General features: G+C 43.1%; 1 protein-coding gene across 11 annotated transcripts in view; it reads left to right on the top strand.

Annotated features, from left to right (window-relative positions):
• Nucleotides 1-26,865, top strand: part of FARS2 (phenylalanyl-tRNA synthetase 2, mitochondrial) — a 395,257-nt gene that overhangs the window by 59,486 nt on the left and 308,906 nt on the right. For all 11 annotated transcript variants that reach the window (XR_016394512.1, XR_016394513.1, XM_089918251.1 and 8 more), the window contains one exon: nucleotides 21,722-22,365. Coding sequence is in view for 9 of the 11 variants with exons in the window: in XM_089918251.1 (XP_089774377.1) it covers nucleotides 21,745-22,365 (621 nt within the window). In the remaining 2 variants the exon portion in view is untranslated. The remainder of the gene's footprint in view (nucleotides 1-21,721; nucleotides 22,366-26,865) is intronic.

Genomic DNA, 26,865 nt, shown 5'->3' on the forward strand with positions numbered 1-26,865 from the left:
CAGGCACAGACCTCGCTCCCCGTGGGCAGTGCTGGCTCCCCATCCCCTCGTTGCCCCGGGGAGGGCACCGGAGATCTGGGCAGTAAAGGGCGAAGGAGATGTCGCCAGCCCGGAGGGGCAACAGCAGGGATTTGTGACAGCGCAGGGCCTGGAAGGAGAGCCTCCGCGTGGGTGACAAAGCTCCTCCTCTGTTCAGGGCGGCCGTCTGGCCTTTCCTCGTGTCTTGAGTAGCCCGTGGTGCCCTCTGGAACGCGCTCCGCCTCGCTGTCTGCTGGGCAGCAGGGCCCTGCGTCGGCTGTGAGCTGGTGGCGTAGGAGGGGCCCGGGTTTCGAGTGACCGCTCAGGAGGCCGCGCGTCTCCCCGCAGCCTCCATCTGTGTCAAGGGACGTGTTGCGCCAAAGGGTAGACTCTGCTCAACCTGCCAGAAGCAGTGCAGTGAGGCTGGTCTTGGTCTGACGGTGGAAGTTCATCCATTCTCCAAGTCGCTGGAAGACTGTGGGCTCTGGAGTTAGACCTGGGCTTCTGACTCTCACCAGGACTCCCTTTTCCTGTGTAGAGCCTCATCTTCCTTTTCTACAAAATATCCTTCTTGAATTGTGCTGATGACTAGTCGAGGTGATATCTGTGCAGGGCCCTGTTAGTGACTCAAGCAGTAACAGTCATCATACTGTCATTGTGATTATTCCTTTTATTATTCATCTGTTCTCCCACCAGACCTTTTGCAAGAGGTGTCAGTAAAACAATAAGCAGCCTTCAGAGATGTTTTTCTTTGATCTGCTGTAAAGGTGAAAACTCTTTAAGGCAAGCTGCTATTTTGATATTTGAAGGATATCAGAAAGACCCAGGACTGCGGAGACTGGAAGACTGCTAGTTTCCGGGAGTATGTTTGTCAGGGGGCTCCTTCCCTCCAGGCAGGGAGGTCTGTTGGCCCCTGTACTCCGGAAGGTCCACGCCCGGGCTCCTTCCAGTAGCAGTGTGCCCGCTGCTTCTCAGAGACGCACGTGTAGACGAGGTTCACGTGTTCCTCATTCAGAGCAGGTGACAGAGATTCAGAGAGGAGAGGAATTTCAGCTTAGTGCTTGAATGTTGTGTTTGAGAGGAACAGACAATTAAATGCCGTAAAGTGGTACAGGAAAGTGACCTGAACTTTAAGAATGTTCCTTTTCCTCCGCTCTCCCACTTCACCCTGAGATTTTCACATTTATATTAATTATCTCCACGGCTCATGAGGTCATACAGTAGAATCTGAATTTGAAATAAACGTCAAAATCAGACCGATCATCCTTCACAGGCGGCTGTGAAGAAAATGTGCTTCTGTGGCTGAAGCATTTTGTCATATGAAGCTCAGACCTTATTTTTCAAATACCTTGTCACCAAAATAACTAGGACATCACATTAAAGACTCTGGAGGGTGTTGGGATTGTGGCAGGACGTGGCCATGTGGAAGGGTGCGCCGTGGACTGGCCGCCCCTGGGCTGGCCCGCCTCCTGCTGGCTCTGGGGATGATGGCCTGTCATCTGTTCACTTCTATGAGTGTACAGAGGAGGCACCACTGTGCGTATTTTACTCAGCCATTCCTGAAAACGGTAATGGTACTTTGTTACTCACTGAGGCTCACGGTGCTTGTGCAGATAAAATTCATTACCACCCCCAGCAATGATTTTCTGTTTGTGTGTGTGTGTGTTTCTTTACATCGTTGGAGTCCTTAGAACTATTTTGCATGAAATGCCAGTTTATAAGATATATAGAAGTAAATGCTGTGGTGCCATTAGGGCCTACACCCCACTTTCCTGAATTTTCACCCCAAGCCTCTTCCGTAGAGCCATAGGATTTGAAAGCTAGACCCATACTCTTGTGTGCACCATTGTATTCCTGATCTAATCCCAGTTTTACTTTTTTCTCACTTTTTCATTTCATTTTGAAAAATTTCAAGCATACAGTACAATTGGAAAAATTTTTACAAGGAATTTCTGAATAGCCGTCACCTGGATTCTTACCATTAACCTGTTAATAACACTCACGTTGCCACATAATCGTCTGTCCCTCTGTCCATCCAACAGCACATCTCTTTTGGTGTGATAGATTTCAAAGTAAGTTGCAGACTTTCCTTAGATGCATATAATTAGCACAATCCTCTTTTTAAGGTAAAATTTACATACAGTGAAATGCACAGGTCTTAAGTATACCATTCATTCATTGAGTTCTGACAGATGGATACACCTGTGTAATTCAAACTCCCTCTCAAGATGCAAAACACTACGAATGCCCCAAAAAGCTTCCTCATGCTCCTTTCAAAGATTAATCTCCACCTCCACCCTCCAAAGGAAGGCACTGTTTTGAGTTTTTTCTACTGTAGACTAGTTTTATCAGTTATACTGCTTCACATAAAGGGAATCATTCAGGATGTTCTCTTTTGTGACTGGTTTCTTTCACTCATCATCATGTTTCTGAGATGCACCCATGTTATTGTGTGTATAGTAGGTGTGTGTGTGTGTGTGTGTGTGTGTGTGTGTGTGTAACGGTGTTCCCTTGTAGGAACACACCACTGTTTGTTTATCCATCCTCCTATTGATGAGCATCTGGGCTCTTTTTGTTTTGGGGCTGCTATGAGTAAAGTTACAATGAATGTTCTCATACAGATCTTTCTGTAGACATTTTCTCTTGGTTAAATACCTAGGGTTCAGATTATTGGATCCATTGCCAGACTTCTTTCTGAAGTGGTTGTATCATTTTACACTCTTTCAGACAAAAGTGTTTGTCTGACCAATGATGTCAAGCACTTCTACATGTGCTTATCAGCCATTTGCATATCTTCTGTGATTGTGACTCTTTGTCTTTTTATTATTGAATTGCAGGGGTTCTTTATATGTCACAGCTGCCGTGTTCATGTTTTACGAATCTTTTCTCCCAGTCTTTGGCTTCCTTTTAATTTTCTTAAAGATGCCTTTTGAAGAACAGAAAATTTTAATTTTCAAATACAATCTTGCCAGTGGTTTCTTTCATGATTATTGCTATGTTTTAAGAAACCTGTGTCCACTCCCAAGTTATGAAGATACTCTAATATGTTTTCTTCTAAAAGCTTCACATTTTGGTCAGTAGTTTTTTGATGTATCTTGAATTAATTTATGTATATACTGTGAGGTGGGGACTCTGCCTTTTGGCCACTCCTCAGCATAATCTGTTTCTGTTTCCCTGGCTGACTAATGTGCACATACCCTGATGGCTGCGCACTCGTACATTCTATTCTTTCCTTACCCCGCTTCCACAAATATTTGCTGAGTGTTTATTATGTGCTAGGTGCTGGGCTTGTTTTTGGGTATATAGTGTTGAACAAAATATAAATAATCCATGTCACCATGGAGGTGGTAGTCTAGTAAGGATAAATAGACATTAAGCAAATGAACACAAATGCTTTTATATTCAAGTCTAGTGAAGTCCTATTTGTCTTAGAAAACTCACCTTAAGTCAGTATTTGAAAACCAGACATTGTAAGCCACCATATCAGCTGGCGAAAGAAAAGCATGTGATCATATCAGTTGATATGGAAAAATTATTGCACAAAATCCTGTACTCATTCAAGATAAAACTCTCAGCAAACTAGGGATAGAGGGGAACTTCTTCAATTTAATGAAGGGCATCTGTAAAAATCCTCCAGTTAACATCATATCTAATGCTAAGAGATGGGATGTTTTCTCCCTAAGATTGGGAACAAGGCCAAGATATCTGCTTTCAGCATTCTTGTTCAACGTTGTATTGGAAGTTCTAGCAGCTTCAATAAGGCAAGAACAGGAAATCAAAGCCATTCATATTGGAAAGGAAGAAAGAAAACTATTCCTGTTTGAAGATGATATGATTGTCTGTGCAGAAAATCCCAAAGAATGTATGAAAAACAAACAAAACAAAACAACTCTCCTAAAACTAAAAGGTGAGTTGTGCAAGGTCTCAGGATATAATATCAACAAATAAAAATCCATCACATTTCTATATGCTAGCAACAAACGTGTGGGAACCGAAAGTACAGACACAAAACTATTTACCGTCACTCTCAGGAAGTAGGACTGTATTTAACAAACCATGTGTAGGAGCTTTATGCTGAGGATTATAAAATGCTGATGAAAGAAATCAGAGACCTAAACAAAGGGGGAGAGACATGCTCACAGGCTGGAAGACTCAACATAATGAGGTGTCAGTTCTCCCTAAATTGTTCAGTGCCATTACTGTGAAAATGCCAGCAAAGGTGTATTTTTTTTCCCACTTGAAGTCATCCCGATAAAGTACTAAAAGTTATCAGCCTTATTAAATATCAGTCCTTGAACACTGCCTTTTTAGAAATACACATACGAGTTTTTGTTTTAGAACAGTTTTAGATATATAGAAAAATTGGGAAGGTAATCCAAAGAGTTTCCACACCTCTCACATTTTTTTCCGGTTATTAACATCTTACATTAGTCTGGTGACTTTGTTAAAATGAATGAATCCGTACTGATACATTATTATTAACTGAAGTGCATACTTTCTTCAGACTTCCTTATTTTTACATGATGTCCTTCCTCAGCTCTGGAGTCCCATCCAGGGTTCCACTTGACGTTTGGTCATTTCTGTCTTGAGCTGCACAGTGCATTAGGCTTTCCTGGATTGTGATGACTGGGACAGTTTCGTGGGGTACCTGGTGTCAGATATTTTGTAGAATGTCTCTCAGCTGGGATTTGCATGAGGTTTTTCTCATGATGAGACTACTGTGATGTGTGTTTGGGGAGGACACCCACAGAGGTAAGAGCCACCCTCATGCATCACATCATGGGGGCACTATCAGCTCAGCTGATCACTGTGGCTGTTGGTTTGATCGCCTGGCCGAGGTAGCATGTGTCAGTTTTCTCCACTGTAAAGTGACCCTTCACCCTTAGCCTTGAGAACCATCAAGGGTTTTATACACAAGCGTCTTCCAAGATTTATATGGGGGCTTTCCTTATGGTACTGTGGTTAAGAGTCTGCCTGCCAATGCGGGGGACACGGGTTCGAGCCCTGGGCCAGGAAGATCCCACATGCAGCGGAGAAGCTAAGCCCATGCGCCACAACTACTGAGTCTGCGCTCTAGGGCCCGTGAGCCACAACTACTGAGCCCGCGTGCCACAACTACTGAAGCCCATGTGCCTAGAGCCCGTGCTCTGTGGCAAGAGAAGCCAGCACAATGAGAAGCCCGCGCACTGCAACGAAGAGTAGCCCCTGCTCTAGAGAAAGCCCGCGTGCAGCAACGAAGCCCCAATGCAGCCAAAAATAATAAATACATAAATAAATTTGTAAAAAAATTAAATAAAACAAAATTTATATGGAAGGGCACAGGTCCTAGGATAGTTAAATAATTTTGAGAAAGAATAAAGTCAGTGGAGCGATTGTTATGAAAGCCTGCAAGAGCTACAGTAAACTAAGGCAGAATGGTATTGGTGGAGGGACAGACACAGAATAGAGAATCTAGGAAAAGCAATTTAATGGAGGAAGGATAGGCTTTTCAAAAAATGGTGTGGGAACAATTGGACATCCATTGGCAAAACGGTGAACTTTGGCTTAACTCTCACACCTTATATAAAAATTAAGATGAATCATGAACTTAAATGTAAAACTATAAATCTTTTAGAAAAAAAATAGGAGAAAATTTTTAGGATGTAGGGCTTGGCAAATAGTTGTTAGACTTGACACCCAAAGCATGATTCATAAGAGAAAAGAATTGATAAGTTGGACCTTCAAATACAGACTTTTACTATGCTAAAGACCCTGTTAAGAGGTCTTTGAAAAAGGAACAACATCTAAAATATACAGAATTTTTGAAATTCAACAGTAAAATAAAGAAACAGAAAATAGTGCAATTAGAAAAGGGAACGTAGCATGAATGGACATTTCACCAAGAAGATCTGCACATGGTAAGTAAGCACATGAAAAGATGCTCACCATCATTACCCATTAGGGAAATGAATATTTAAACCACAAAGAGATATCACTACATACCTATCAAAACGGCTAAAATGAAAAATAGTGACAACCCCAAGTGCTGGTAAGGTTGTAGAGAAACTAGATCCCTCATACATTGTTGTAAAAGATACAGCAACTCTGGGAAACAGTTTCCTTATGAAACTAAATATTCAGCCACCATGTGACCTAGCTATGCATTCTTGGGCTGTTTACCCTGGAGAAATGAAAACATATGCTCACATAAGAATTTATACACCAATGTTCATAGTAGAATGCATGGTCAAACAAACTTGCACGTCCACACCATGGTGTAAAGCAAAGACTCTCAGTTTTTTCCTTCCTTCTGATGTAGGGAAAAACCCAGTTCGTCCTTTCTGCGTGCTTGTTTATCCTGTGTGTCTACTTTACTTCACTTCTGACACTTCTGGTCCCCAAATGTGTGAAGGTTTTCCCCACACCAGTAAGTGGTTCTCAGACACCAGCTGGGTGTCCTACAATGTAACTCAGTTCTGGCACTGAGTACCAGGAGATAATCCCAGATCCCACCAGTTAAGGGCTCAGTCCCATAACACTAGGACTGCCCCCTCCTTTTTAAGTTAATTTAACTGTAAAGTATTTTATTTCACAAGCCCTTTAGACTTGGGTCCTCGGGCTGTTTCCAAATGGGAATTCTCACTGTTTTTGTTTTGCCCTATTCAGTCATTTAGAGGCAGTACACTTTCACAATCTCTATAAAAAGTCAAGGACACCATGCCTAACAGACTAAATCCCTGGCAATAAAAATTTGAAAACAGCTTTTGTTTTTTTCCACTTGTAAGGCAGGTCATCAACTGTCGGGATGTTCTTTGAAGGTAACTTTTATTTCTGGGGGGAAGCCTTAGAAAAAGTAAAGCTCGTCTTTCAGAAGATTAACATGGATCTTTAAAATCTAAAATAAAAATAATGCAAGTATGTAATGCCCACTCTGCTCAGGTACTTGCTTGCCACCGTGCTGGTGCTTTCTTGGTGTGAAGGAAGATGCAGGTGGGGCCGTGAGCGGGCACTGGGTGACCTGTGCAGGTCAGGGGGCCTGGTCCCTGCGGAGAGGGCGTCTGTGGGCCTCGTTTTCCCCGTCTGTCAAATGCCATAGTTGGGCTAACTCCTCTCGAAGCTCCCTCTGACTTTGGAGTTTTCAGTTTTTCTGAAATATTTAAATACTTCCCTAACTAGCCACAGAGGGCGCCATCCTTCCTACTGCTGGAGCCGCTGTGAGGGAGTGCAGCCCAGGGAGCCTGGAAGCAGGCTTCCGAGCGCCTCCTCTTTGCGGCTTTGCTTTTCCTTTAAGTGAACTTTTGTAACAACGGTAACAGACATATATTCCAGTCTAAGCGATAGGATATTTTCCACACCTCAGTAAGTTAGCATCTGCATCGTGTCCAGGGAGTAGTTTTCTACCCATGTCATCCTTCTGGTGTGCAGTCCAGGTCTGGGAATAAGAAAAGGCCGTTTCCATCCTTCTGCACTCAGACCAGGCACTTTATTCCTTAGGTCCACACCCAGCTTTATTCACACTTGGGATTCAGTTGTAATGCGCTGAATTGTTTTGCTTCCGCGCAGCTTACAACAGAGTGGAAGCGTCAAGTTCACAGAGGATGGCAGAGCTTTCAGTACTGCTCTTACAGTGGTAGAGGATCTGCTGGCCAGTGGAAATCCAAGAAGGAGGCAAAAACAAATTTAAAAACAACAGAAAACTGTATGATGGCCCAGAGTAGCCATTGCCTTTCCAAAGGATGACCACTGTCATTGAGAAAAGTTTAAATTTTGTTTATCGCCTCTGTTAAATGCTATAGTAACATTTCACGGTGTTTCTGTACCGGTGGTTCTCCAGCCTTTCCTGGCATCAGAATCGCCCTGAAGCCTGCCGGCCCCGCCCCAAGTCCCTATTTCCTGGATCAGGGGTGGGGCCAGAGCCTTACTTCTAACAGCTTCTCTAGTGATGTTGGTGCAGCTGGTCCTGGGACCACACTTTGAGTGCCACTGTCCTACATAAAATCATCTTCAGTGTTGTTTAAAATCATAAGTGTAAATTTCCTATAATTAACTTAACGTGTAAAGCTCATTGCTTACTATGTAATTATTTTCAAAATATCTTCATTTTGTATCATCCTCCCCATAGCCCCCTCCTAAGGGAACCTAAGGTCATGGGATATTTTCGCTTTCAAATACATAATCCTCTGTGCCATTCCCCCCTATGAGAGTGTGCTCTCAGTTTCTTCAATGCAGAGAAACTCCAAATATTTGTGATTCTTCCATTTTTGAATTCATTTGTTTCTACTTTCATTCTGTCTTATTCTTAATTTTATTTGGTTATCGTTTTACTATTGGAACCCAAAGCTTAGTTTTACTTTTTTTTTAGATTACTAATGAACTTAATGCTCTTTTCCTGAGCATAGGTCATAAATTCCTCTCTGTCACACACACCCTACACAATTCAAAAGGTTATATGATGCTGTATAGTTAAAAAAAGAGTTTCTCTCCTACCTCTGTCTCCCAGCCACCCACTTCCCCTCCTTGGAGGTATCGACTGTTAGTAATTTCTTGACATACATGCAGTCTTTATTATTTACCAATTTTGTATTTGTGAATTTGCCTAGTTGCTAGAATTTATTTATAACCTCAAAATCAGCACTCCTGGGGCTTTCATGGTCATTTGAGGACATGCGCAGAACATCACAAATCAGAGTCTCTTACCCACGTGTTCCCAGCTGAGATCAGACAAGGGGGTGGTCTGCTTTCTCATTTCAGCTCCTACGTAAATAAGTATCTTTTTTGCCATCTATTTAGTGCCGTGTTTTTTGTGTTTTTGTGCTTTTTGGGGGTGATTTTGCTGTTTAAATGGCCCCTAGGCCTAGTGCTGAAGTGCTGTCTAGTGTCCCTGAGAGCAGGAAGGCTGTGACATGCCTTGTGGGGAAAATGCGTGTGTGAGATGAACTTCGTCCAGGCGTGAGCTACGGTGCAGTTGGCTGTGAGGTCAGTGTTAATGAATCAACCGTATATATTACATAAGATGTCTTTAAACAGAAAGACACATAAGCCAAAGTTATGTACTGATTAGTTGGCAAAAATGTGAGCAGGGCCTCTCAGGACACTAAGTCTCTCTTCCTGAGGAGCAGTGGTTCAGTGTCCATTGATTCGGTGTTCTCAGGGATGTTCTAGATCAGAACTACCTTGAAAAATGAGAATTGACTGTGTATTATTTTCACTGTTTTCATGACCCAGGTATTTTGCAATTTGAATTCAATGCTTTCATGTACTAGCTAATCCTTAAAACTTAGAAAACTTACAGAAAAATGCAGAACTATGTGTTTTACAGGGGATTTTAGCAGAGAGCACAGTATAATCAGGACTGATTGTGGCTGATTAGGGCGGATGGAACCTGGCATGTAGGCCTAAATTTCACTCTTCTGCCATCTCGCCACGATGTTCAGAGTATGACTTAGCAGGCACACGACAGCCTTCTCTGCATTAAGAATTAAGGAGTGTTGTTTGATTTCCACCCTTGTAAATGACTTGCTGAGTGAACCTCAGTGCTGTGCTTTGACTTTTATCATTAGGTCTGCTGTGGGGAGAGGATCAGGCAGTTGAAATATCGCTGTGAGTTATGGAGTAGTGTCTTCTCTTAGTGATATGGAAATATACAACATGGATATTCCTAGTGGCGTTTACTTGTTTGACTTGGGAAAGCATTCTTTTTAAGGACAGAAGCATTGTCCCCGTCCTCCAGTAGCTTAAGATCTAACAGCTGGAGCAGCATCCTGATTGATGGGGGCAGTTAGTGTTTTATGTGCTTTTGGGGAAGAAAGAAGAGATGGGTCAGTTCCGTCTGAGCAGAGTGTGAAGGGTAAGACCTGGTCTCATAGAGATAAAACGTCTCTGGAATTACGGATCACGTCAATGGGAAGATGTGTTTCGGTTTGAAAAGAAATCTCGCAAGGAGCTTCTCAGGACTGTATCTGTTGAAAAAAGCAAAGTTGGCTGGTGTTTATCAGGAAAGGACAAGCAGTGGAAATGGCAGGGGCAGCCTGGGACCGGGTGAGAGGCAGACGGCCTGGGCTTGGACCCTGATGCAGTCTTCAGTTGGCAGGCACAGCACTGGCCACATTAGTTTATGTCTGTCATAGTGCTGTCAAGAGGATTAAATGAAAGAAGAAGAATAAAGAAAAGGCTTCGGAGAGGAGGTGATGTTATGTCGCCGTTTGTAGGTAGTGTTTCAGGCTATTAGCATCTACTTAATAATTGTGGAGCTACCAACTATACTTCAATAACATGTAAGAATAAATACAGAAACAAACAAAAAAATAATTGTGGAGCTAAGGGCTGGCGAAGCCTTTGTGTGCTAGAAAGACTCTTTCCTCCACTGTAGCCAAGACTCCAGGATTTTATATGCAGCGACTTTATTTGGAGGATCTTAGATAAAATCATTTTATTTAGAATATTTAGGAGAGCAGAATTTTTAACCTGGAGGCTACGTCTTCTATGTAACAGTAATATTTCTAATTACCTAAAATAGTTTTTAATATGCAGTTTAGTGAGTTGATTTAAAACAAGTTTTAATTTTACTTGCCATAGCCATTCGGCTTGCTAAGTATTTCTGGGCGAATACTTTAGTCTTTTTCATTAACTGAGTATTTTTTATTTAAAGACTATTCTGTACACGTACATTAGTAGGGTTATTACACATTATTTTAAATGCTGAATTTAGTGGATAATTAATTATGCTGTCATTCTCCAAATGTGTAATATGTGGAATGACTGTAAATACCTTTCATTAGAAACAAAAATAAATGAAGACTAGTAGGTTGACCTAAGTTGAGATTAGCCAGCAGTTTTGATGTTTCACTTGACTTTGATGAGATGCTAAAGAGCATTCAGGAAGAGTTTGGTATATTTGTTTTATAGTGTTTGTGTGTATTATTTTTTATATGCATGAGAGGAATTTTTTCCCTGGCCTATTTAGGAAAGTATTCATTCATACTAATGGGTATTGGTAACATGAACTTAATTTTAACTCGTGATATTTTTCTTAAGTGAAAATTTGTGAAAGGGTGGTTGGGAGTCTAACTACGATTCCAAATGGTGACATCTTTAGATACTTACTAACAGCCTTCAAGTTAATTTTGTGGGGTCTTTTGTCTGCAGTCATTCCCTCACGCATTTGCTTAATTACAGATGTTAACCCTTTGACTTACGACAGCAGAACTGATTTTGCTCTTGGAACTGAGTACAGTGACTTGTGTTTTTAAAAACCTTTAAAAAGTTGTGTTTTTCCATTTGTTTCTGTGTCCATCATAAGAGATTTTTCTCTTGAGTACTCCTCCATTCTTGAATAATTAAGAAGTTTCCAGCACGACAGAACACTTTCCAATCTCTCATTCTTGAAAACACGGCATTTATGAGCGGAGAATGGTACTGCTTGTCATTTCTCCACTGAATTATAGTGATGAAAAGACATCTCTTCTGAATGGGAACATGGCCTTGTATATTCACATAATGATTGTCTGTAGAATTGCTTTCCTCACTCCTTTTTTTCCCCCTTAGACTTAATTTTTTTTTCCCCCTTACACTTAATTTTAATCAGAGACATTATCTACACAAAAGGTGCCTATTACCAAAGAAGGCTGTGGTGGCAGGGGCTTTCTCGGGGTCTCTGATCGGTTGGCCCTAGCCCTGTCCCTTGTCGGGCCTGCCCTCTGAGCGGAGCTGCCAGGTTCTTGCGTCACTGTCTTGACAAGTGGTGTGCGCATTTATACAGCAGCTGGGCCTTGTCAACCCGTGGAAGCCATGTGCCCCTGGCCGCAAAGTCCAGTGCCAATTTTGTGCTGGTGGCTTTAAGCCATGCCTTAAATACGTTGCTGAAACCGATGGTGGATAAATAGTCATTGGAGGGAAGAACTGCGTTCATTCGCGCGAAGTAAGAGCATTTGTGAATGGTAAAGGGCTGCTGGTATTTCTGAGCAGTAGACCCTCCTGCTTTCTGGAGCTACAGCTTTCTGCCTTGGGGGCTTCCCTTTTGTTACTCACATGCTCCTGAATCAATCAGAAAAATGCATCTCCGTGGTAAATCTTTAGAGGAAAGAGTTTATGTATACTTTATTCTCTTCAGTGTTAAAGTACCCAAAGTACAAAAGCAAAGTTGTTGGTATCAGTGCCCACAATCATAGCTAGGAATTAGGCACACCAGATGCTGGGAAAAATGATAATTGTGTCCAAATGGACAAAACTCAAGGAAAGAGTATGGGACGCTCTTAGTATAACTGTGTGTTAAAACATTCTCCTAGGCATTTCATGTTACTGCAAGGTACTGATTTCAAAGCGCAGTGTCCGTTTGACCCTCTGTTGGCTTTTTTCTAGTGGGAGAGATGTATATGTCTACAGATGCTTACCACTAGGTTCATCTGGCATGAAACGTGTGACTATTTCTATGTTAAACATCTAGGTAATTTATATTGGCTTCAACCAAGCCAGCAGGAGATAAGTTTTCCTGGTGCCCAGTTAGTTAAAGTGTTTGTAGAAACAGTATCTTCTGTTCTTCTGCACGTCCACACTGGACTCTCGGTGGTCTTATTCATTGTGTATTGCACAAGACCCCTCCCAGAATAAGCTCCTAGTTATCCTCCAAGGTAGAGCTAGCCAGATAATGTGTGGCCTCATCTCTGAGGACTGGCTTCATGTGCACGTGGCCCTTTTCCTCATGGTTCCGCTCTCCTGAGGACAGAACTCTGGCCGGGCCATCAGGACCGGGCCTGGGCTTGTAAGACCTTTGCCCTATTTGACCGAGTTTCAACTGCACTCTTGGCTTCTTTAACTCCTTTGGTTTAGGTTATATAAACATTATGTAGCCTAATCTTCTCTGTTTCTCTAAAATGTATAAATATTTTGATATAGATTTTCCTGAATTCAGAGCTGGCTTCTACTAACATAACGTGATATATTTTATCTCGCCACCGTATTAAATTACATTTCCCTTCTGATTAATGTCACCTATGAGTTAGGAGAGGCGAAAACACTTTAATTGAACCCAATTACTGTTTTGTCATGTAATTAAAATTCCAGAAAGCCTGTTAACGTACCCATATTGATACAGCAGAATTAAAGAAAATGCTATTTATGGAAGGACCCAAAATCCTAGGGTCACTCCTTAACAGGTAGGTGCCTGAGAAGTGAAACATGGTGTGTGTCCTGGGAAGGAAGCCAAGAGGGGGCAGGAAAGGTGGTTGTGTTCACCCAAAGCCATATCTGAATAAATATTCTGCTCGGCCATGAAAGTTTTTAAAGGGAAGTAATCTCAGTTAATCATTGAGATGGTGGGTCGCAGTCATCACCATCCCCCACTGTCTGCAGGCTTGGGTGCAGGCTTGTTGACTTGTGATTTTTCTTTAGATGCTATTTCGTTCACATAAGTTCGTTCGTGAGATTACTGAAACGGAAGCTAGGGGAGAGATCTGGTCATCTGTTAATTATTCTTCATTTCTAGTCCTCTGATCTACGGAAAGAACCAACAGGTTAGGCAAGGTATTGTGTGGTCAAAAGATTTGAAAGGTGTGCTAGGGCCTGCGGTGAGTAGAGCGTGGGGGTGCCTGATTTAAGGTTAGGGACAGGACAAAAGGGCCTCTTCCCCGTAGAGAGCTCTTTCCTGCCTAAAGTTGCTTACAGCCTTACTTTTCAACTTCTTGTGAAAAGTAGTATTTTTGACATTTGCCTACTCAACAGCGTGACATCTGTAACGGAGCCTGGTGACCAAGGAATTTTATGTCCCTGAAGAACAAGTATACAGTCATCACACAGTAAAATAAAACTGCTTGCTGTAGTTAACGGATTCCTGAAGTTCCAAGACCTGAAAGAACTCAGCCTTGAAATGCTATTTCTGCAGCTGCTAATGCTGGAAATGAGGCTGATAAATCAACACTAAGAAATGCTTGGCACTGACTTTGGACCACAATGAGGTTTGACTGTGAACCCACAGAGAAGACATTGAAGGATTTCATGTCACTAACGAAGAGATTATCCACATTTCTCTTCTGCTGGAAGTTGATCAGCCAGTGTAGTAAATAAGTTGAATAAAAGCTGAATTTGGTAATGTTGCACCTCTTTGTGCATTCCTTGAAGGAAGGCGGAATTGCTGGAATGGTATTAAATTCAGACAAGCGTGAGGCGAAGTAGTGTTGAGGATGAGGGTGACGTCATGAATGTAGGTGTGATAGTGGGATTTACAGTGAGGAATATATCTGTGGTCTTCTTCCATTGTTCCTAGCACGGGGCTCCTAAAACCCTTCTGACTGTAATCTGTAACGCATAGGGGTGTTCTTCTGTTATAATGTCAGTTTTGTTCTCAGTTCCTGAAAAATGTGTCTGTTGTTATTCATAGAACAAGCCCTTTTCTACTACCCCTGAGTTTATGTTAATGAGGGTAGAAACCCATATTAAAGTGTCAGGAGACGAACGAGCCTTTCTAAAGGCCATGTGCGGGGTGGGGGGGCATCATTTGAGAAAGATGTTCCAGGCCCATCGTCAGATGCCCAGGTTGCGGCTGACGACCAGCACGGTGATAGCCATGCTGTGGTGCTTTTCCGAGGTCCTCTTGCAGCCCCGTACAATGAGCTGCGCATGTAGCATAGGTAGTAGCTTAGACTGAACTAAACTTTAGTGACTATTTTCCTTAGAAATAAGAAAGATTTTTCCTTACTGAAAGACAGCGTAACGTTTTAGCTTTAACGTGTATTAAAGATTTCATTAACGGGTACCATTGAGAAACATCTGTTTGGCATAAGAGCCAGTATTATCAATTTCCTAGAAAATCTAAATGTCTTGGGGGAGAAAAGCATTGACTGATTGGCACTGTGCTTCTGACAGTTGATTTATAGCTAGGGAAAGGAATTTGGAAAGGCAAAGAAGTTTTTTATATGCCAAGCATTTCATCTGTGGAAAACGAAGAACGTTGCCCACCGTCCTGTTCTGCAAGTATCATGTCATTAGCCACTGCAGTTGCTGACCTGTCCAGTGGTTAAGGCTCCACGCTCCCAGTGCAGGGGGCATGGGTTCAATCTCTGGTCAGGGAAAATTCCACATGCCATGCAGCCAAAAAAAAATTACAATACAGTACACCCTGGAGGGAATTCAGGGCGAAGATCACAATGAAGCCCTCTGTGTGCCGGGAAAACAGGCAATGTTTTGGGCCTCTCGGCCCTTAGATAGTTAGAAATATTTCAGGAGAAACTTTTTTTAATGCTAACCATCATCTGAACCTCAGCAAGTCACAGTATCTATTTATTTATTTTGGCTGTGCTGGGTCTTGGTCTCTGTGCGAGGGCTTTCTCTAGTTGTGGCGAGCGGGGGCCGCTCTTCATCGCGGTGCGCAGGCCTCACTGTCGCGGCCTCTCTTGTTGCGGAACACAGGCTCCAGACGCACAGGCTCAGTAGTTGTGGCTCACGGGCCTAGTTGCTCCGCAGCATGTGGGATCTTCCCAGACCAGGGCTCGAACCCGTGTCCCCTGCATTAGCAGGCAGATTCTCAACCACTGCGTCACCAGGGAAGCCCCCAGGTGAAATTTTTTATGAACTGTATTCTTGCATCTTCCCTTACTTAGAAAAGCACTTAAAGTTCATTAACTGAAATAACATTCCTTGTGACTAGTGGTAACCTTGTAGCGAGATGTATGCTTGATTGCACGTACCCCTTCACCAAAATTGCGTATATATTGGCTTCTCCCTCTGCTTCTTAGAAGCAGTTTCTCAGAGTCACTTGAGAGAATGTCTCCTGGACCACAGTCCTCAGTAAGTCCTCAGATAAAACTGAAACTCACAGCTCTCACGTTGTGCATTTCCTTCCGAAGTGGACACCTGTGTTGTTAAAAGTAATCTCTTACCTGGTCACCGAATGCAGTTAATTAAACTACAGCAGCGTTACGTTTATATTGGCATTATTCTTTTGTTTGTTTGTTTTTGTTTTTTTGTTATTGTTTTTTAACACCTTTTTTGGAGTATAATTGCTTTACAATGGTGTGTTAGTTTCTGCTTTATAACAAAGTGAACCACCTATACATATACATATATCCCCATATCTCCTCCCTCTTGCGTCTCCTTCCCACCCTCCCTATCCCACCCCTCTAGGTGGTCACAAAGCACCGAGCTGATCTCCCTGTGCTATGCGGCTGCTTCCCACTAGCTATCTATTTTACATTTGGTAGTGTATATATGTCCATATATTGGCATTATTCTTGATACAATTATAAGTGGGTTTAATACAACCTATTAAAATGGCTAGAACTCAACTCGCCATATTTTAAAATAACTTTTTCTTATAATAATTCAACTATTTCAAAATAACAGGTTTAATAAAAAATGTAATAGATGTCCGTTTAGAAAATTTAGAACTATAAAAATAGAAAATAAGGACCAGGGATTATAGCCATTGAATCTTACATAGTTCTTCCACGGTTTCTAAATATAGTAAGTGTGTATTTATATATATATATATATATATATATATATATATATATATTTACATAGTTAAGATCATATCATACATTTTTATTTTCTATTTATCACTTTGTAAGTATGTAGTTATGTCATTAAAGCTCTTTGCAGCCATTATACTTTATGACTGCGCAATGTTTTACTGTATGGTTCTACTATAATTTACTTAATATCCCCCTCTCTGGGGAAAGTTTATGTTGTTTGTAATTTTTCTGTATTATAAATCACACTGTAATGAAACTTCTTTGTGTTTCACTTCTGTCTTAATTTACATTATTTCTTGTGATAATTCCTTGAAGGGTAGTTACCGTGCCAAAGGGTATGAACAGGTTTGAGTCTCTTGCTAGTGCTAAATGGCTGCCCAGAAAGGCTGCACCAGTAGCACAGGGAACGGCCTTTTTAGAGACATTTTCTTTGCATTCAGCAGGAGCAAAAGCACTCTTTGCCTGCTCTTTTTGAGCAAAAGTTAATGGAAATTGGCTGTTTCCCTGCCATTATTTAGTCCAGTACAGTACATAAGCTGTGTGTTAACTGGGCCCAGCTTCATTTTTCTGGGTAGATGCTGTTTCAGTCCTGTCTCTGCAGGTTAATGGGACGCACCTGATCTCTTTTGCGTGGCCGTAACCACATGTGGGTCACATTTGGCCCTTTCCGGTAAGCTAACTGTGCCTTAGAGAAATTACCACTAATTAGTTTCTCCTTTACACACAAGACTGAGGGAGATTGAAGGAAGGACTGTTTAAACCGCTGCAAAATTCATTCATTCTAACAGACAAAATAACATTTACTTGGTGAATGTTGAGATTGTACGGAATATTTTTCTTTATAAGTCTAAAGCTTTCCTTGGGAGATCGGGGTCATCTATTGAAAGTTCCCTTAACTTCCTTTCTTTCGGTCTCAGAAGTTTTAAAATATTTTTAATCCATTTTCTCATTGGTAACCTCCTTCATTTTTATATGTTCCATTCGTGTAAACCCATTATAATCTGACTTCTGTCTTCACCCAGCCATTGAAATTGCCCTGTTGATGGTCATCTTGTCAAATAGTTCTTTACTTTGCCCCCTGCCTAACATCTTTGCTACATTTGATCCTGTTGGCCAATTTCCTTTCCATCCTTTTCTGTTTTCCCACTTTCTCTTCTCCCTTCCTCTTCTGCCTGGTGTCAGGTGTAGTGCTAGCCTCTGAGTGCGCGGTCATTTGGGAAAGACAGGGGTTGTGTGTCTTCTGCTCTCAAGAACCACATAGTCTAGCAGGAAGACAGACAGTTGGTAATAATACAGCATATTAAGAATTGTATATACAGTGGCACTTGGTTCAGAAATAACCTTGGTTTCCTTCTAGAAGCTTCCTGTCCTAGGTTCTGTGAGAACCCTTTGGTTCTTTTACTCTTTATATATCCTTCTTAAAGAGGATAATTGCCAAGAGCTCTGTCTTTTGCCCATTTCTGCTGTTACTCTCACTTTCCAGTGGGTTCTTATACATGCTTACGACATTAACTCTTACCTCTATACAAACAAATCCCAAGGTCTCCATTGCTAGTACTGAGCTCTTACCTTATTTGCAGACCTCAGACTGGGTCCTAGAAATTGTAAGATGGGTCTGTCACCCGTACTTAACTTCAACACGTCCAAAGTTGTTTCCCTCTCGAACCAAAGACACACATGTGGAAATCATTTGGACAAACAAACAAATAAAATTCATCCCATGTTCTCTGTCTCAGTGGTATTGTTTTCTCTGTTACCTGGTCTCTAGAAGTCTATGGGCCATTTTTAACCTTTAATTCAACTTATCTTGTGTCTTACGTACTAGACAATGAGTTGAGTGCATTATGAACAGGATGCGGTGTAATCCTTTTACTATGGGGTAGGTATTATTTTCTGTGTCTATACATGAGAAGCTTGAGGGCCGAAAAAAGTCAAATGCTGTGTCCAAGGATAATACACAGAGTGCCCAAGGGGCCGGCCTAGGGTTACAGCCCATGGGTGTCTCTGCTCAGTGTGGCCTTTGCCCGTGATGTTGTACTGACTCTTTTCACGGTCTGTCTCACTATCGCTTCTGTGCCAAAGTTAACACATTTAATATTCACATTTGTACGTTTGTTACTTTCAGCGGCTCTATAATCCACATATATTTGTGACCAGAAGGTATTCTTAGTAATGTGGAAGAACTTTTCAGTGAGTTAAGCTAAAACAGGGCTCAGCAAACTTTTTCTGTAAAGGACAAGATAATAAGTGTTTTAGGCCTTGAGGGTGGTACAGTCAACTATTCAGCTCTGACTTTGTAGTGGAAAAGCCTCCACAGACAATATGTAAACAAATGGGCATCACTGGGTTCTTCCAAACATTATTTTCAAAAACAGGGCATGGGCAGTTTTGGCCCGCAGGTCCTGAGTTGAATGGTATTTCATTTCCACCATCTAAACGAATGTGTTTTCTTTGATTTATTCATGCACGTATTTAAAATGCATTGAGGTATAATCTAAGTTGCTCAGTTAAGGTAGAAGTTAAGATAGGTAATTACGGAGAAGTAATTTGAATGTAACAGTCTTGGGTCTGTTTTGACTGAGAAATAATTGAGTTGCTCAGAGTTCTGAACTTTGTTCACAGGTAGATGTATGAGTTTTTGCAAGTTACAAGATCTAATTGAGGCCTAGATTCTTTGTAAAATAATAAGAGTAATACTTGCCTCACAGAGTTGTTGGAAGGATGAAATGGAAAACCACTTTCCATAGAGGCAGGACCATGGTCGGCATTATCTTTCTGGGTCTCCTGTATTTCCCAGATGGACTTTCTCACAGAGAAACTTGACAGAGGAAAGAAGAAAGGCATTTACTTTTCAGATGGCAGTGGGAAATCTAGCATAGTCATTATTCTCTCTCTGTAAGAGATGATAATAAAAAAAACCAAATTGTTTTGGGTGGGGAGAAATGACAGATGAGGGCTGAGCAGATAGATTAAAAAGTCTGAAAACAAGGACAAGAAAAGTAAACTTTCCTTAGCAAGCTAGGGGTGGGGTCAGGAGGACCAAGAAAGGACGTGTGGATGGGGCACCTCGGTGGGAGCAGAGCCTGGGGGTGCAGGCGGGCATGGGCATGTGTGGAGCAGAAACAGAAGAAAGGGGGGTCGGCAGCCCATGAATACGGCCTCAGGAGCACCTTCCCTGGAAGAATCCTGAGCTTGGTAACAGCACATGGCTTTGGAAGGGAGAGATGCTTGTCGTGTCTTGCCAAGGGCGCTGAGCTGGGTCGCTGACAACCGACCAGCGTGACTTAGTGCTGAGACGCAGGAGGCGGCACGGGCATATTTAAAATTTATATCCACTGCAGTGACAGGCCGCTGAGCACTGTGGAGGGAGGAAGATGGATTTCCGCTGAAGTGTAGCCAAAAACACTTTTCGCAACAGCTCTGACAAAATAGTGCCATAAATGAATAAACCCAGAGAGTTTCTGGGTATCTTTGAGAGCTTCTAACGTGACGGCTGTCTCAGACCAAGGGGCTCTCCCCAGGTGTCACGCGTGATTTAACTCGGGTCTGGGAGGTCTCGGTTCCATAAGCTGAGGGGGCTGTGCTGCTGGGTACATGCCAGCTGTGCTTTGGATGGTCGCGTGGAGCAATGTCATTCCCTCCTAATGCAGTTTATTAGCGTGAAGTTAGGTATTTTCTTGGTATGATTGCAGAGCCCTGGAAGCCAAATCACTACCTGGTTGTATGCTTTATAGTTAGCCCAGTGGGTAAAAATGCCAAGTTTTAGAAGATGTTATTTGGCAGATTTAAGTTCATGGTAAATTTTTTATGAACCAAGGGATTTGACCTCTAAAGATCTTCATGCCTGAGATCCCCGAGTCAATTTAAACTTGCTCGTGGGCCAGCAGAGAAGTACCCAGAATCCTTCAGTGTTGTCTTAGAGTTTGGGCCGCTATACCTGGATCTTTGTCACCTCATTTTTGATGTGAACAGCCTATGAGTGAGTTCCAGCTGTGAAATCTGGTCCTCTTCTTATTAAATTCTGGGCATTAAAAAGAAGATCTGGTCAACTCGCTGTGTCCTGGCTGCTCTGCGTCTCTTCCCAAGTGAGTTTAGGCCTGCTGGTTTCCTGTGGGTGCCCAGTAGAAAGTTGCTCTTTTACAAAAGAGACATGTAATTGATGGGATCCTGCAATGGTATTAAGTTTAAAGGACATGACCAGATGTGAGGACAGAAAAGATTTGCATCTATAAAAGTAATTCCAGCTGTCCACTGGTATAGTCTATCACTCTGTGTAATATTTCCTTAAGTTTTTCATTTTCATTTTATAAAAATCACATAAAAATAACGATTACCTAAATTGGTGTATTTCATTGGAAACATCCAGAAGAAAAGCATTGCTCATGTCATCCTGTAACATGGTGAGCTAATCAGAAGTCCCATGTTGTCGGGAGTGAGCAGAGCTTGGTGGTTACGAGGGTGAAATGGGCAGGATGGCGTTTCAGACATTCTCCTTCCATCCTTCAGAGACATGGATGTAATCATGGGCTTCCTTTAAGGAATGAGACCCCCAAAAGTAGTCAAAATAAAAGAAAGTCATGGGACTTCCCTGGTGGCGCAGTGGTGAAGAATCCACCTGCCAATGCAGGGGACACAGGTTCGAGCCTTGGTCTGGGAAGATCCCACATGCGTGGAGCAACTAAGCCCGCGAGCCACAACTACTGAGCCTGCGCTCTAGAGCCCGCGAGCCACAGCTACTGAACCCGCGTACCACAACTACTGAAGCCCGCGCACCGAGAGCCCGTGCTCCGCAACAAGAGAAGCCACTGCAGTGAGAAGCCCACGCACCGCAACGAAGAGTAGCCCCCGCTCACCACAACTAGAGCCCGCACGCAGCCAAAAACAAAACAAAATAAATAAATAAAATAAATTTAAAAAGAAAGAAAGTCATCACGTTGATAGTTTTATTCAGCGTGAGGGGTCCGGGACGTGATGTGACCTGACAAGGGAAATTTTCTTTACACTCATGGATCTAAATGTCAGGGGAGGACAGCTAGAGATTAGGGATCTAAGCATGACGTCCGTGATTCTCTTGATGTAGAGCAGAGGGTATAAGCCTCTCTGGGCAGATTTCCTTAATTGGCTGTTCTCTCTGAGTGGTGGAGGGGGAGGCAGACATCAGTAGAGTGGTGGGGAGCTGGTGGGAGACGGGGCCCTCCCGCCCCCCACTTACTTTCTGCAGGGTGAAACATGACTGGTGCTTATGTGTGTGCTCTTTCCAGAACCCGTGAAAGGAGTTGCTGCGATGGTTTGCTGGGCTCTCAGGAGAGCTGCCCAGGTGCGCGTCCACCTGGCGAGGAAGGCCAGCGGGGTCTGCCGAGGCCCTGAGCATCAGGCCTCGGGCGCGAGGCCCGCTGCCCCGGAGCCCGCCACCCGGGGAACCCTCGGGGCCCCGGGCGGCACGGTGGAGCTGCTGGGCAAGTCCTACCCCCAGGATGGCTACAGCAACCTGTCCCGCAAGGTCCTGTCCAGGGTCGGCAGGAACCTGCACAACCGGCCGCATCACCCGCTGTGGCTGATCAAGGAGAGGGTGAAGCAGCACTTCTACGCGCAGTACGTGGGCCGCTCGGGGACGCCCCTCTTCTCTGTCTACGACGACCTCTCCCCGGTGGTCACCACCTGGCAGAACTTCGACAGCCTGCTCGTCCCGGCCGACCACCCCAGCCGGAAGAAGGGCGACAGCTATTACCTGAACGCGACCCACATGCTGCGCGCGCACACGTCCGCGCACCAGTGGGACCTGCTGCGCGCGGGGCTAGACGCCTTCTTGGTGGTGGGCGACGTGTACCGGCGCGACCAGATCGACGCCCAGCACCACCCTGTGTTCCACCAGCTGGAGGCCGTGCGGCTCTTCTCCCGGCACCAGGTGAGTGCGGCCCCTCTCGGGCTTGGAGGACGGCCTGTGTGGTCTCGTGGAGGCCACTGTGGTTTATCTCAGCCAAGCCCCACGGGGTCCTTGACCGTGTTCTGCACCCGTGCGTTATCCACCCTGGGTGGCGTCCTCTGTGTAGGCGGAGCTCAGTGTTTTCTGGCTGATGTGTTGTGTCAGTAGCCTCAGAAATTGGCAGGCCTTTGTTTCCTCGTGTCTGTCCTTTTCCTTCCAGTCCCAACGTGCCTGTCTCTGGGTTTCTTCTTACGAGCGGGTAGTCAGTGGCTCACACTTACCCCCAGTCCCGGATGACTCGAGATGCAGCCCTGAGACCCGTGGTCTGGTTACCCCACATCTCAGTTAGCGGAGGTTAATTACATGTTCCCGGAGTTAGGCACAAATGAATTTCTTAGGTAGCCCGGGGACTGGTGGTTTAGTGGCTGAGACTGTAAGCTGTCTTCTTGTCCCACACTCTTTCCTTACCGTCCCCTGCTTTACACCTGTGGGTGCTTTACAGTTTTTCTTTTTGAGACATTTTCATTATTGCTCTTCTTGAAGTATGTGTTTGGATGCATAGAGCCTTTTTGATCAGGAAATCTGATATTCCGGCCATTCTCAAAAGCACCCAACTCCTTGCATCTGTTAGCTGACATCCTAATATGTTGTGCGCAGCTTTTTTCTCTTTTTTTTGGCAATTTATGAATATTCCTTAAAGCTTGAGTCTATTTCCTAAAAAAGTGCAGTATCACTTGTCTTTCATTAACATATTTTAAAACCGTCTCCGTTTTTATGTGAGAAACAAATGGAACTAATGAGGCATTACTCCTATAGTACTTCTTCCAAACACGTTCACTGAAACAGGGGGAATAATTGTCACAAAACTCCTTCCCACAAAACACCAGGTTAGTGGGTTGTCGGATATGAGCAGGAACAGTATAGGATCCTCAGGCTGGTGAGTAACCGCCGTGTGTTGTGTTAAATGAGTCGTGTTTTAGGAGAGAGGGCCGTTAGCTTCAGGATGTGCTGCCTTCCTGGGAATTCGTGATAATTCAGAAATAGGTATTAGCTTTACACGAAAGGCCACCCAGGCTCGATCCCAGAGCTGCTTGGATGAGCGCTTTTGCTACTAGGAAAAGCTGACTATTTTCTATGTTAGGAGTAATAACTATTAACAAGGATACAGATTTATTAGGAAACAAAAGGGAAATGGACAAAGACAGGTCGAAGTCTGGGAAATATGACCAAGTGATGGAATGTCACCTACAGCTAATGAGCCAGCGGAGGTGTGACACCAGTGACAAGGTGTCCAGGTCACGGCAGTGGCAGGTGCACAGCCCAGTTTATCTCATTACAAAAATGAGCAAGGACGGTGCTCCCTGGCTGGTAAGCCTGCAAGCCGTGGGAATGGCAGAGGAGAGGAGGCTGCGAGACACACACTGGTGTGTTAGTGGTGGAAAAAATCCAGGCTCCCTTAGATGGTGGGAAACAGGGAGTGGGTTCGGAATTAACCTCATCTCATTTCACACTTGTGCGGGGTCTGGTCCAGTTTAGCGGGGAGCAGGCGTGGCTCGTTTTCAGATGATGTGACTGTAGATTCTGCTTCTAGTTAGAAAGATTACACACGCACACACGTACATGTCTAAGAATAGAGTTTGATAAAGTAATTCCACGTGCCGTGTTTCATTTACTCCTTGTAATAAAAACCTGTGAGACAGATTATTTCCACTTCAACCACGAGGAATCTGAAGCCCCAGTAGGTTAGCGACTTGCCCAGTATTACCCAGCCAGCTGGTGGCAGAGTCAACCCTGAACTTCACCTGTTCTACTGTGGTCTGTTGCTTTTCATAGAGGAGCTGCTTGGGACCCAAGCGGGGCTTCAGTTCCAGGAACGGTGAGGGGGAGAGAGGGGTGGAGTTTTGTGGATTCCTGGCCTCAGCTAAAGTGTTGGTACTAAGTCTGACCTAATCTTAAATCTCAAAAAAATTTGTTTCCTTCTTTCAGTTTATTACTCTATGAATAGGATTTTTTTCAATAGTTTTAATCTTGCTACATACATAATTTACAAAACTATATTGTCATCTAAAGTTTTCCTGTTATTTCATAATGTCGGTAATCATTGCTTTCATCACTACATGGTATATTTCAGCAAGGAGGAAAGTGCGCAGGGAGGTATGGGGTAAAGGAACAAGGATAAACACAGAAATGGATGAACTATGACAATGTATATTTTATTTAACTATTAATTGTGAATAAAACCCCTCTGTGTTTCGAGACAAGGTAAGATGTATCAGTATTCACAAATACAAATGTGTTAACTTTACCAATTTAAAGACATACATTATCAGACTGGACATTTTTCAATTAGAGAAACCTGAAGTAGAATCACACCAGAGGTTGAGAGTAAAGGGCAGGAAAATATATATCAAGCAAATACTTACTAAAGGAAAGCTGGTAAAGCAATTATAAATATTAGATAGAATAGAATATATGGAAGAAATATTAACTATGAATAAAGAGGGATAATACATTGACCAGGATGCTTTATGACTTAGGAATTTTAATGTGCCCAACATCATAGCCGTAATATAGAAACCAAAACTGAAGAAATAAAAGTTAAGTTTGACAAATTCATAGTCACAGTAGAAGATTTTAAATGACCTCAATCAAAAACCAATGGAGTAAGCAGACAAAATGAGTAAAGATACAGGAAACCTGAAAAATATGGTTAAGAGGCTTGATTATGTTTATGTTTAAAATGCTGTAACTGTGTGTGTGTGTGTGTGTGTGTGTGTGTGTGTGTATTTCTGTGTGTTTGGACAGACAGACAGACATATACATAAATCCTGTACCCAAGAGCTGGAGGTATATAGTCACATGGAATAACTTAAAAAAATAAGGGGCTTCCCTAGTGGTTCATTGGTTAAAAATCCGCATGCCAATGCAGGAGACACAGGTTCGAGCCCTGGTCCGGGAAGATCCCACATGCCGAGGAGCAACTAAGCCCATGCGCCCCAACTACTGAGCCTGCGCTCTAGAGCCCGCGTGCCACAACTACTGAAGCCCGCGTGCCTGGAGCCCGTGCTCCACAACGAGAGAAGCCACCGCAATGAGGAGCCCGTGCACCGCAACAAAGAGTAGCCCCCGCTTGCCGCAACTAGGGAAAGCCTGCGGGCAGCAACGAAGACCCAACGCAGCCAAAAATAAATAAATAAATAAATAAATTTATTTTAAAAAAAACATGTTGCCCATGTACTAGTTGACAGTTGAAGTCGTAAACAAATGTCAAAGAATCAGTAACATTAATAGAACCATGCCTGACTACAATGTAGTTGATGTAGAAAGTAGTAAGAAAAGGATAATAAAAGTTTCCATATCCTCAGCCATCTAAAAATTCACAACTATAGATTCATGGGTTAAAGAGAAATATTAGGATGTATCAAAAGTTACTTATCACTCACCAACAATGAAAATACTTCAAACTGCTCGGGCATGGGGGAAATAGTCACTTTATTATGTAGGAACTTGGTCGACCCACTTAAGTTGTAACATTAATAAAGCAAAATGGACGGGATGCAGCTAAAAAAAAAGTACGGGCCATACATTTCGTTTTAAATATATTATTAAAAAAATTAAAACCCTGCTAAAAGCAAACAACATTGTTCTCAAAAGTGGGAATTGGGTTGTATAGTTTTTAGTAGTCCCAAGTCTTAAAAAACAGACACAGCACCTGGAATAGCAGAACCCCAAACCACAGACAACTCCCCAACACCCTGGCTGACAGCGTCTCGCTAACCGCTTCACCGCTGGCTGGCAGACCTGCACTGTGTCAGAAACTGAGGCGGTGGGGGAAGCTGGGAGCCGAGAAGAGGAGAACTTCCTTAGGAGTCTCCCAGAGAACAAACTGTGGGAACCGGATTGACTAGAGGGGTTTGACATTAAGTCCTGGTGGTAACACTGTTCACCAGTGGCCACTACCATCACAGAAAGCGGGGCAGCCAGACTTACGTGTCTCCTGATGGAAGAATACAATGCCACCTGTGAAGTCCTGCCAAAAACTTTGGACCTAAATCAGTTCAAATAGCTAGATCCAACAACCAAATTTATAGGAGATACAGAGGACAGAGAAACACATTAAACTATACCATGTAGATGTGATAAGCAAAATCCAGCCTGGCGAAATTCTACAGCAATGTTCCTCAAGATGAGATCTGCATAATGAAATAAGTACAAGAATCAGAAGTAAGTGATTAGAAATGTTTAGACCGTCGTAGTCAAGCCTGTTGTCAGAGGACTTCTGTGGCTCTGCATGCAGACTGGTCCAGGTGTTCCCAGATGCTCTTGGTGAGCTGCATGTGCTCAGTCTGGGTGGTGGTTTTGTGCAGTAGCACCGTGTATCATTCCGAGACCGATTAGAAATCTAAAACTGTCTCTTTACTGTAGACAGTTTGAGAAGCACTGCTCTACAGGATAAATGATTCAGTTTCTTCAAATAAAAGC

Source organism: Delphinapterus leucas, chromosome 10 (genome assembly GCF_059928025.1).
Source record: "Delphinapterus leucas isolate spDelLeu-1000000601 "Yukka" chromosome 10, BTC_Dleu_Yukka2, whole genome shotgun sequence".
NCBI classification, from domain to species: Eukaryota; Metazoa; Chordata; class Mammalia; order Artiodactyla; family Monodontidae; genus Delphinapterus; species Delphinapterus leucas.